Raw genomic sequence first — 13,374 nt, forward strand, 5'->3', positions numbered from 1 at the left:
TGTGGGAGATTCACACAATGGCATATTAGCCATAAAGAACACGAAGTACTAATACCTGTTACTTGGATGAACTTGGATAAAACTTGAAGACTTGTTAAGTAAAAGAAGCCTATCATAAAAGTCCACATATTGTGTGATACCATTCATATGAAAGCCCAGAATAGGAAATCTATAGAGATATTAAGTAGATTAGTACTTGCTTAGGGTGGATGAGGGGAAGGGATTTGGTAAGGGGGTAATAGCTCAAGGGCATGGGTGTTTCTGAAGTGATGAAAAAGTTCCACAATTTAGTGTGGTGATGATTGCACATATTTATGAATATAATAAATACCATTGAGTTGTACACTTTAAATGGCTGGATTGTATGGTGAGTGAATTATAGCTCAATAGAGCTGTTTCTAAAAATGTACATAGAAGACAAAAGGGTCAAGAATAACCAAGAGAACCCAGATCCAAGATGGTGGAGTGATAAACACTGTGCGTGCTTCCTTCCGTGAATACATTAAAATTACAACTAAATTATAGAACAGTTAACCTGGAGAAACATCTGAAGTCTAGCCAAACGGAAGTCCTATAATTGAAAATACATAGAAGAAGCTACATGAGACTGGTAGGAGAGGCGGGGATGCAGGACGGGCCCCAAACTTCCGTGTGGCCGTTGAGAATCAGGAGTGATATCTTGGCCACAGAGGTTCCTCCCAGAGGAGAAAGAGACCCCAACCCCAAGATCAGGCTTCCCAGTCCAGAGTACTGGTGCTGGGAAGAGGAGCCCCCACAATAATCTGGCTGTGGAAAACAGTGGGGATTCTGACCATCTGGGTGGGAGAGAAGGCTGCCGGACACCCAGACGTCCACTTAAAGTGCCAGTGCACAGACTCGCTTGCTCACAGGTACTGACCCTGGGCTCCAGTGGAGGGATGGTGACTTGGGGGGTGTTGGGGTCATATGGGAGCAGACTGGGCTCTGTGGCTTTGGAGCAAGGATTGGAGGACACTGGTCATTTTTCCTGTGTGGGGTCTTTCTCCCATGCAGCTAGCGCCATCTTTCCTGTGTTGAACCTTCATCCACAGGCCAAATCTGAATCTGATTGGTCTGGGGAGCTCCACTGGGACCCCACACTACCCAACTCCCCAAATGCCTGAGGGTCTTTCTCTGTGAGCAGCCATTCTTTCTTGGAAAACTGTCAGAGTTTGGCAGGTCCAGGCAGGCAGTGACTGGCCTCAGTGTTCTCTGACGCTTTTGCTGAGTTACTCCAGGCTCAGCACTGGCACCAAACCAGATTTAAATTAACCTGGTAACCACAACTCTTCCCACTCTAGTGACTACCTCAGAACCTGCCTCACCCAACTCAGTGCTGCATGAGGCTTTATCAGGGGTTGAACCTTAAGGGAGCCAGCAGGTGGCAGCAGACCTTGGAGTGTCCTGGCTTTTTAGGTAGGTACCCCAGGCCCAGTACTGCTGGTAGACATCCTTGGTCCACAGTGTGGCCTCTCCCATGCTCCTCCAGGAGTAGCACAGGCAGCAAACAACTGTGGATCACTTTGTAGCTCTACCAGGTAGTCCCCGGCTGGTCACAGGAAGTGGGTGACATGGGCCTGCACCAGAGCCTCTCATGATAGTCCCCAGAACAAACATACTTGGAGGTTGGCTTCAGACTTCAGACCACAGCAGAGCACCACCCAATTAGCCCCACAAGTGGTACACACAAAGGGTGGTCTCAACAGATACCAGAGCCTGCTGGGGTGAATACCACTCAGTGGGGTACGTCACCTGCACAGCAGCCCATAAGCTGTGGATGTGGCCAAACCCCACAGCCACTCAGCCTGAGGGTCAATCCCACCCACTGACATGCCAATAGCAACCAAGGCTCAACTATAACAGGAGGGCACACACGACCCACACAAGGGACACTCCCAGAGCACCCAGAGCAGGTGACAAGGGAGACTGTGCCAGAACCCCACAGGGAACCTACTACATAAAGCCACCTTGCCAAGACTGGGAGACAGAGCAGATCTACCTAATACATAGAAACAAACACAGAGAGGAGCCAAAATGAGGAAACAAAGAAGTGCATTCCAAATGAAAGGAGCAAAGTCCAGAAAAAGAACTAAATGAAATGGAGACAAGCAACCTACTACATACAGAGTTCAAAACAGTGGTTATAGGGATGCTCAAGGAATTTAGTGAGAACTTCAACAAAGAGATAGCAAGCATAAAAAAGTACATGGAAACCATAAAAGAAAAATAGTCATAAGTGAAGAATACAATAACTGAAATGAAGAATGCTCTAGAAGGAATCACCAGCAGACTAGATGAAGCAGAGGATTGAATCAGTGATTTGGAAGACAAGGTAGTTGAAAACACCTAGTTGGAACAGCCAAAAGAAAAAAGAATTAAAAAAAAAGAAAATGAGGAGAGTTTAAGAGACCTCTGGGACATCAAGTGTAATAACATTCACATCATAGAGGTACCAGAAGGAGAAGACAGAAAGCAAGGGATTGAGAACCTATTTGAAGAAATAATGACTGAAAACTTTTCTAACCTCGTGAAGGAAATAGACACATGAGTCCATGAAGCACAGAGAGTCTTGAACAGGATGAACCCAAACAGGCCCACAACATGACACATTATAATTAAAATGACAAAGGTTAAAGACAAAGAAAGAATCCTAAAAGCAGCAACAGAAAGGCAACTAGTTACTTATAAGGGAAATCCCATTAGATTGTCTGCTAATTTCTCAACAGAAATTTGCAGGCCAGACGTGATTGGCATTAAATATTCAACATGATGAAAAGCACGGCCCTACAACCAAGATTACTCAACCCAGCAAGGCTATCATTTAAAATTGAAAGACAGATAAAGAGCTTCCCAGACAAGAAAAAGCTAAAGGAGTTCATCAACACCAAACCAGTATTACAACGAACGTTAGAGGGACTTCTTTAAGATAGAAAAATATTCAAAATTATGAATAATAAAATGGTAACAGCTACATATCTACCAACAGTTACTTTCAATGTAAATGGACTAAATGCTCCAATCAAAAGACAGTAGGGCTGAATGGATAAGAAAACAAAACTCTTGCATATGCTGCCTACAAGAGACTTAACTTCAGATTGAAAGACACACAAAGACAGAAAGTAAAGGAATGGAACAAGATATTTCATGAAAGTGGAAATGAAAAAAAAAAAATTGGGGTAGCAATACTTATGCCAGACAAAATAGGCATTAAAACAAATGCTATAACAAGAGACAAAGAAGGACCCAGTAATCCTCCTTCAGGGTTTTTATGTGAAGAAACCCAAACGCTACTTTGAGGGGACGTGTGCACCCGTATGTTCATTGCAGCATTGCTTGCAATGGGCAAGATATGGAGGCAGCCTGAGCATCTGTTGATGGATGAATGGATAAGAAGTAGATGGTACATATATACAATGGAATGTTGCTTGGCCATGGCAGGGAATGGGTTCTCACTATCTGTGGTGGCATGGATAATCCTGGAGGGTGTTGTGCTGAGTAGAGTGTCAGACAGAGAAAGACAGATGCAATGTGATTTCATTTATATGTGGAATCTAAAGAACAAAATTAACAAAAAAAACCAGAAACAAACTCACAGATACAGAGAACATTTTGATGGTTGTCAGATGGGAGGGGGGTTGAGGGTGGATGAAAAGGGGCAAGGTGTTAAGTACAAAAATTGGTTGTTACAAAGTAGTCATGGGATGTAGGGTATAGCATAAGGAATATAGTCAGTAATATTGTAATAACTATATATGGTGTCAGACGGGTACTAGATTTGTTGGGATGATATGTGGGAGGGGTTTAGGGGTCAGGGTGAAAGGTGAAGGGATTAAGAACTACAAATTGGCAGTTACAAAGTAGTCATGGGGATGTAAAGTAAAGCATAGGGAATATAGTCAATGATAAGGTAACAACTATGCATAGTGCCAGGTGGGTACTAGACTGGACATGGGGATCACTTATTAAATTATATAAATGTCTAACCACTATGCTGTGCACCTGAAAATAATAAAAAAATAATATTAAATGTCAACTGTAATTGAAAAATTAAAAAAGTGTGGGGGAAAATGTGAAGGGGAAAAAGAGGTTCTAATTTCCAGGTATAAAACAGGTTAAGTCATGGGATAGGGAACATAGTCAATAATACTGTGATAGCGTGGTACAGTGTCAGATGGTTGCTGGACTTATCTCGGTGATCACTCCTTTAAGTACATAAATGTTGAATAACTATGGTGTACAATATTGTATGTTAGCTGTATTTTTAATAAAAATCTAGAAAACAAAAAAAGAAAATGAAAATGGTGAAAAGATAAGTTACTGAGAGACAATTTGGATCAATAATATATAAATGACTATAACAAATTAATGAATACAACATAAAAAGCCTAATGAGAAAATGAGCAGAAACAGGAATTAGGAAACATATCTGGCCAATAAACATATAAGCTGCTCATCATTAGTGATTAAGGAAAGTTCTATCAAGATCACAATGTGATAGCATTTTAAATGTCTTCAAGTGAAAAAAATTCAAGTGTGAAATATCTAATGTTGGATTAGCTACAGAGAGTAAATTGTTGAGACAACTTGGAAAGCAGTTTGGTATCATTTCTGAAAGCTGAACATACACATGCTTTACAATCCCCCAATGTCACTGTTAAGTATAGATCCAAAGGAGAGTCTGGCGCTTGTAGAACAGGACACATGTACAAGAATAGTCATAGTGGTCCTACTATAGAAAAATCTGGAAATAACCAAAATGTCCCTCAATGGAAGAACGGAGTTTTAAATGCAATGAAATATTGCACAGCAATCAAAAAGCTATGTGGACGAAGCTTAGCAACGTAATAGTAAGAGGAAAAAAATCCCATTATAGACAACATGATGTTTTGATAAAATATAAAAATGAAACCTAGACTCAAAAATATTAGCTATCTATCTATCTATCTATCTATCTATCTATCTATCTATCTATCTATCTATCTATCTATCTATCGTCTATCTATCTATCGTCTATCTATCGAGGGAGGAAAGAAAGGAGGGAAGAAAAAGACATAATAGTTAGAAAGGAAAGCAAGTGAATGATGACCACGGGGGTTCAGGATGATTAGCTTGTGCCAGGAAAGGCAGGGAGATGCGACAATGAGTAAAGCTGTGGTTAGATACATATATTATTGTTCAAGTTACAAGTTTTATTTTCATCAGTGTTCCTTACACTCTTATTAGCTAATAAGTAACCAAATATCTAAGTAAAAGTGAGAGGGGAAATAGTTACTAGCTAGGCAACCACATGCCAAGATAAAACTCATGCTTTTATTCCATATTTTTATTGCTAAAAGGAAGAAAGAGAGAACAGACACGAGGCGTGTGTGGTGAGGGAGGGCTGTCAGTGGTCTCCACCGTCACTCACTTTACTATTTCAATCTTGATATTGTTCGATTCTACAAGTTTTATTTGACTCATTCCACTATTTCTCAATAGACTTAATAGTCTCTTATTCCTGGCTCATATTTTCAAGCTTCCCAGTTGATTTTAACAATAAACATGTATTTGATAGTCTGTATCTGATAATTCAAGTAACTGCTGGTTTTCTCTGCAGGCTCTCACTCATAGCGTCTTGTTTCAGTTTGTAACTTTTGACTGAGCTATTCATTTTCCTTTGAGCCTTTCCTGAGGTAATTCTTTGAGCCTGAGTTGAAGGGAAGTTCCTCCAAAGACTATTTTGATTTGCTTCTGCCCGTACCCTGGGGTACTACTAATCTACGTCTGCTTGGGGTTTTTGGACCACAGAGGAAGTGTGAATTCGGATCATGAAGCCACATGGAAAGTGACTTGTGGTTACGGATTCTTGGAGCTCGTAAAAAATTTCTTCTACCCAGTGCCAAGATGAAGGCAGCTATGCTTCAATTCCATCTCCAACCAATAGGCAGATGTCTTTCTTGTCCTACTCACACTTTGTGGAGCCCTTGGAGCTCCTGGCCTTCCTGGAGGATTTCCCGGTAGACATCCCACGTTGGGCAGGCTCCACATCGTATTTCCTGAGCCCTGAACCCCGCTAATTTTAAATATGAAAGCTCAAGGTTTCCGGGGTTCAGCCGACACCCTTAGCACAGAAGACGTCATTTGTGGGTACTTCATGAGGCAGCTTTCAAAGCAAGGTCCTGACACCTTCAGGAACAAAAGTTGCTCAGAGCAAAGTTCTTAACACTTCTTTTCTGTCCTCCACTGAAGCAACTTTTCATGCTTTGAAAATGGATTTACCTTCTAAATACAGGCAAAAGCCAGTGGGGATCAAGAGTTCCTGCTTCCATGCGTGTGGGGGCTTCCCAGACTCCTTACTCTTGTGCCAATTCGGGAAAGCAGTTTACAATGAATATTTTTATTTTGTAAGTCCCAGTGCAGTTACTCCAGTGAGGAGTGTCGTCATGCTACCTAGTCAGACATCCTGGCAGAAACGGAAGCCAGGAGCACCTTCTTAATGGTAGCTGACCAGTGTATACTCAGTGCCTCAAACTGGGCTGCTAACTATTGACCGAGTGGTAGGACAGTCCCAACGACAATCTGTATTTACTTCTTTACTTTTAGCAGAAATACAGGACAGGTATGTAAATCTAATTGATTTTGCATTGTTCTAGGGAAAAACCATCTAGACTCAATAGAATGAAATGCTACCTTCAACAAGTGTGATTAGGCTTTCATGGCGTTTTTAATGGAAAAGAACTATCACTGTATGACAGCCAGGCCGATACACCATTGGGCCATAGGATGACTAAGACGGACTTCAAATAACTCACAATCAAGTAGGGAAAGAGGCAAATAATTGCAACTAAACACAATCAAATACGCATGTATATACATGTATGTGTGATTTGAGCTCAGAGGACAGAATTCGGAAAGGCTTCCCAGAGGGTGTGACATTCAACTCAGGTCTTAAATAAGTGGGCACTTTCAAAAGACACATGAAGAACAGAATTCCAGACAGAAGTAAACAGCTTAGATAACAAGGAAAATGCGTAAGAGAGCACAGCTAGTTTGGTAAACCATGAAAGGCTGTGAATGGAACAGATTCCGTAAAGCAACCCATGTCATCCAATCCAAAAAATCATTTCTCCAGCTCCCCCACCCACCCCTGCCCCACACATTTGATCAGAAACCAATCTAGCTAATTCCACCCCCTAAGTGTTCTCTTAAATCCCGTCCTATCCATTCCTGGTTCCACTACTTTATCTGCCCCAATTTTTGCCTAGAATATTGCAGGTTTCTTAATTGTGCTTCAAATCTCCATGCGTCCATTCCAGCCTCCATAGTCATCGAACTGATTTCCTAAAAGTACAAATCCGATCAAAGCATTTCATTGCTTGAAATCCCATCTAATTCTCCAGCACTTAAGAGATAAAGTTCATCCTTGGCATGATGTACAATTCCCTGTATAATTACGACCCTGCCTACCTTTTCAGACTCGTGCCTGACGTCTGACCCGTCCAGATTCCTCACTGGCTCCATGCTGTCAGGCAGGTTACTAACACAGTGAGCCCACGTCCTCATCTTTAAAATGGAGATAACAGTTCCTACCTATGTGTTGAGGGTTAAATTAAACTGTACATCTAAAAAGCTGAGTTTGTCCTTTACGTTGCATATCCCAGGGACTCATTAAATAATTTTAAACAGAATGACAGGATTGGATTAGAACTTTAGAAAGATGAAGGGCAGTAGGGGGGATGGATTGAAAGGGAACCCCACCAGTCGTGAGGGAGACCAGGCAGGCAAAAATACAAGGTGAGAAATGAGTGTGTCATGGCAATGGGAACGGAGAGGAACAAAAGGAACCAGAGAAAACTAAAGGATATAATCAAACGGTCTTGGTTCCTAACTCCAAGTAGGTGAAGAGAACGGTGTGTTGAGAAGGCAAGTTTTCAAAAGAGGCCCTGACATGTTCAGGAACAAAGGCTTATTCTAACAAGTTTTCATACTTTTCCTGCCCTCAGCTGAAGCCATTCTGCATGCTTTAAACGTGGTCCAGCCTTACAAACACACAAATTAAACTGTAAATACCATTTGGGATAAAAAGTGAGCAGGGGTAATTACATAATGATGCTTCTAATCATTGGCTAATGGCATTTTCCCAAAGGAACAGAAAAAAAAATGTTCTTATCAATTGTTCCACAGACTGGAGTAAATGTACTCTATAAGCAAGAAGGAATCATGTGTATGTAACAAGGCTTTGCTTTAAAAAACAAAACAAGAAATCTAGCCATTTTATAATCAAACCTTGCCTTTCATCACATTGTCAAATTGAAAACACGGGGTTTCGTGAGAAAAATCTCAACAAAACATCAAAAGACTTGATGCTCAACTCTATGAGCATATGACCTTAAGCAAATTACCTAATAATTTCAGACCAGTACACTGTGTGTTGGGCTAAGGCAATATCCTTCCTACCTCAGAGTTGTGTTCACACGGACTTTGGGTGTAAGTGCTAGGAAAAACCAAGTCTTACTGTGCAGTCCTTCAGCAAAACGTGGATGTAGACAGACATTTCAAATGCAGATAGAAATGTGACGCATTATACATTTCGGTTACTCAACTGTGACCTTACACTATGCTATAGGGATTGACCATTTTAAATAGCACTCACATTTTACATTTAAGAAGTGTAAATACACTTTGGCATAACATCAGAAAACCAAAAAATGTTATTGCAGATATTGAACGACTAATCCTTATGATTTCAAGGATTGGGATGAGAATTCCTGGATATTCACTGACGTCAAAGATCGGGAAGACCACAAAATACATCACCACTTCAGTGTGTAGCACATTCCCAGAGGGTACACGGAAGCTGACGTCTCACGTACTAAAGGAACTCCGTACACCACAGTCTTAGAGCAACAGTCCATGACCTGTGGTTCTTACAGTGTACTCTGAAGAGACTCACTATTGCTTTTCAGCTTTTCCCTCAAACCACCTGAGGTATTTAAGGAAACCAATAAACTCAAGATCGACAGTTTTAGCTCTCTAGCTCTTCCATCCCAAGTAGGAAGCAGATACGTGGATATGACTGACGCAGACAGCCCTGGCCGAGGGCCGGGACACAGAACCACCTGTGACCTCCAGGGTTCCAGGGCACAGTTAAGACCTTCTGTGTCCCTTATCTTCCTGCAGCTAAGACGGATGGACTCAGTCAGGGAAAGGGCACTAAAAGAGCCACCTCCAGTTCCTTTGTTGCCTAATGCCCCCTTCTCAGTGACTGCCACATAACGTCATTATGCTAATGGGGACAGAGGAGAGGCCTCCACACTGAATTCAGGTGTCACACTCATTGGGACCTAGACAGCTGCTGAACCCCCTGTGGCCCCCAGAACCTCTGACTTCCTCATTTCTAAGATGACAGAGCAGGCCTTGGGAGGGTTTAGAAACAGAGTATCCCCAATCTCCTACTTCTCAACGCCACACTTCTTCGATGGCAGTTTTTTAATTAATGTAATTTCTTATTTCTAATTAAAGAAATTAGGTTATAGTCTGGATTTGAATCGCAGCTCTCCTCCCTAACACTACCGGGCTCAGACTTTCACTTCCCTAAGCCTTGATTTTCCTCCTCTCTGAAAGGGGACACTACACTCAGCGTCCAATGAGGCTCATAGATACAGGTCAGGTCCCTGAAGCATGGAGTGCCGTCTACTCTCGCCCATGACACTCCGAGTTGGTGCTTGGCTGGGATCTGATAACTCCACGGGGTAACCTTTCCCCTAGATGCTAAGGCTCAGGTGGAGAGGCCAGGATTCCTACAGCCGCACCCTTTCCTGGAGAATGTGATTCTTACCACGTCTGTTCAGTAATGGTGTTTCCTACATCTCAGATCAGGTTACGAGCAGGCACAGAAAGAGTAAGGCACTGAATTAGTATACAGTCAACCAGTCAGGATTTGATCAATGACTGGGGGATGGTGGTAAAACAGATAAATTCAGTGCTGGAGATTCAAAGTTCTTCTCTCCGTTTCCAGGCTTCCATGACTTTTGCTCACCTCCATTGTCCTCCCATCTGTAAACCTCCCAGGTCTAACCTCAACAGGTTTTTTACCTACACAATCTCCTCTCCTCCCCACTCTCTCAGGTAGCAGTGCGTGACTGCAATCTGAGCTGCCATCTAATGCTCACCTGGCAGCCGCAGCACCAGGAGCAGAAGGCAAGGCTGGCAACCAAACCTCGGGCCCAGGCCGGCTGGGCTCTTACGAGCTGTGTCTCTCCCCCACATCACAGGTTGAAGAACAGAACCCTCTTCCTTTAGTATTAAGAAAGCTGGGGCAGGTCAGGGCAACCAACAAAGTAACAAACTTGAAGAGACGCTGCATCACTCCTACTCAAACAGAAAGCAAAACCATAAAGTAACCACAAGGAGAGGAGAAAAAGAAAGAATCCATAAACACTTCTGGAAGAAGAGAATTTTTCCCAATGTGAAATGCACAGATAATTTAATGGAATTTACTTGATTTTCCCCTCTCAGGGTCAGACTTCAGAAAATCAAATTACAAAGTCATCATCACATCCTACATTTATTACAACTGACCTGCAGGCAAAAGGATAGAACTATTACATAAACACTTCGATTCCAGGTATATATCTTAAATAGAGGAGGAATTCAAACAAGAATACAGGATAAAATATTCCAAAGCTCCAAGAAGCAGTTATGTTACTGAGCTCCATTTTTACAGACAAATAAGGCAATATCCCTGCACATTAGCTTTTTGATAATTTTTATACATTTTTCTATGGTACAAGAGAAAAATAACCAGAGCTCACAATGTACAGTTCTTACACTATTTTCACAGTTTGTGAACACTATACACCCTTTTGTTTTAATAAAGATACATTGTAATAAACTCCTTGCCCTTAAATTTATAGTTTATAATAATCTATGATTAATATACTAAAATTGCCTTTTTATGTGGTCATCCACACAATAGAACGGTCAGATTAGCTCCTGGACAGTCAGAATTGCTTTGATCTCCATTTGTAAAATGGCAAAGTGACCCTATGCTGAGCCAGCCGGGACAGCGAGAGCAGAGAAACAAATTCCCCTGGAGTCCCCGGGAGCCACGGAGGACGATGGCTTGGTGGTCAAGGAAGACGTACAGTGGTGCTTCCTTTCAGAACACTGGGAAGTCTAAGGTTTAGGAGGCAGGGGAGAACACAGGAAAATCAGGCCAGTGGACTAAAGCCATTCATCTTTTCTGAATTCTGAAATTTACAGGGATGTAACTTGAAACAGCACCATTCCCCCTTTATTGTCTTATAGTGTTTAGGACTGTCACTCTGGGAGGAGACACAGCATACCTGCCACCGTGCGGTTCTGTGACGGCATCCCCTGCATCTCAGACCATGGCTGTTTGTATTCCAGTGTGAACCACTCACAGTGCTGCCTAACTGCTATACGAAGCCTGATGCTCAGTGCCAGAGAGGCCAGAGCGCCACCTACGGGGAGGAGAGCCTGGCTGGCTGTGGGCGGAAGCACTGCAAAAGACAGCAGAGTTAAACGGCCTCTCGTAATTATTGTGGGGTTGTTTTGTTGTGTAGAATTCCAATTCCAAGAAATGACGGTGACATGCTAGAGGTTCTGGCAGGTGATGAGTGTATCTAAAAGACTGCCGTTGCATTCCTCAGCGGGTCGCATGTGTCTCTAGAAAGATGCTTCATCACCCACCACATCGGCTGAGCCCCACATTTCTCAGCCTTTTCAACATTAGAGCATATGAGAGATCTAGGGCTAGAAATCCTTGGTAAGGAACATCCCTGGTAATTATAAAGGTTTTTGATATAGGAAAAGGCGAAATATTAGATTAAGCGAAAGTCACATAGCGGCAATAGACTACATGGGTGGGGAAAGAGATTCGGAAACTGAAGGCCTGGACCAGTGGTGGCAAACAACTGAGATTTGGTCTTTTGCTGCCTACAAGAAATCTTTTATCTAATCAATCAAGGCACATTGCTACCAGCTACTTCTCCCTGTTAGTGGGTTATGATGGCTGAAGTATCAGGCTTGGGACAAAGGGGAAATACATAGCTGCTACAAGTTGTTCCAGATAAGATACTAGTATTAAAAACATCTGTAAACTTTGTCCTCCGTGCGTCTTTCTTCTTTCTGTCCTGGTGGTTGATGGCAGGGACATCGAGTTGGCAGCATACCAAATTCTGAGAATGAAAATTCTTAGGACCAGCACCTTCTCTGACAGGTGGCAGACTCCTGAGTCCTCCCCATGAAGAGCAGAGGGGCTGGGAAAGGAGAAAAGAACACATTCTGTCCCGTCTCGCTATTTGAATGTTCACCTCTTTGAACGCAACACAGTTTTTGGTAAAGAGAAATTCATTCTGATTTAACGTGGTGTTTCAAACAGGGAATTTGGCTGAGCACATCGATCCCCAAACATCGACTGTGACTGTAAAGCAACAGAATATCAAATCAGTAAATCTATTGCACTTGGTGAAGAAAGTAAAATTCCTCCTTCGTCTCCCAGCTCCAGAAGGCAATGCGTCTCGGTGCTGTGCAAGCTCTTCTCACTCAAGCCCAAGTCTCTATGTTCAGACAAAGTACATCCGTCACTGCGTTCTTCCAGAATTTGGAAGTCTGACAAAACACCATTCCAGTAGCTGCGTCTCCAGGTTCCGAGTCTAGAAATGAATTTAAGATGTGATCTAATCACAGTCAACAAGTTGATCGTACTGACTTCCACATTTCATGAACACGTCCATCGGGAAAGAGCAGGATGAGGCCTCTGACCAGCGCGAGCACTGGTCAGCCGGGTATTACGGGGATGCACGTTCTAGGTGACAGGAGTATACAGACAGGATGGAAACGAACACCACTCTTATTGCACATGGTGTCTGGGCGAGCAATAAAAACACTGTGATATGGGGTGACAATTCTTTACGTCTTGCTTCCTCTCAGCCCTTTATTCTAGAGTCTGACGTAGCAGCGATATCAATCGACATACATGGGAGAGCTGGGAGTCGCTGGCATTTGATCCAGGATTTTACAAACATAGCTTGCGACCTCTACGGTACGTTCTTCATACATCAAAATAAAGGTATGTTTCTGCAAGAAAAAAAACAAACAAGAAAAATATCAAAATTTGTATCAGAGCCCGCAGTAAACTTTTCCCAATTTCAATAGCACATAGAACGAACCAAAGGCTCCAGGCCCATGTCCTGTAAAACACGGTGGCACCAGCTCAAAGAGGCAAGTACAGCTGCATTGCAGGGAGATGTGTGAGTGGGTGTGGGCGTCCCTCAGTATGATGCATGGTGCTACGATCTGGAGTGAGGTTTGGAAACACATCTGCACACCAGGGAGTATTTGGGAGGCCGA

General features: G+C 42.6%; 1 protein-coding gene across 5 annotated transcripts in view; it reads right to left on the reverse strand.

The window, feature by feature from the left end:
* Positions 1–10,545: 10,545 nt before the first annotated feature.
* Positions 10,546–13,374, reverse strand: part of MAP2K4 (mitogen-activated protein kinase kinase 4) — a 115,777-nt gene continuing 112,948 nt past the window's right edge. For all 5 annotated transcript variants that reach the window (XM_074320701.2, XM_074320699.2, XM_074320698.2 and 2 more), the window contains one exon: positions 10,546–13,101. In XM_074320701.2, the coding sequence (XP_074176802.1) occupies positions 12,988–13,101 (114 nt within the window). In that variant the 3' untranslated portion in view covers positions 10,546–12,987. The remainder of the gene's footprint in view (positions 13,102–13,374) is intronic.

This window comes from Rhinolophus sinicus, chromosome 12, assembly GCF_057876585.1.
Source record: "Rhinolophus sinicus isolate RSI-liver-muscle chromosome 12, RSI-T2T, whole genome shotgun sequence".
Taxonomy (NCBI): Eukaryota; Metazoa; Chordata; class Mammalia; order Chiroptera; family Rhinolophidae; genus Rhinolophus; species Rhinolophus sinicus.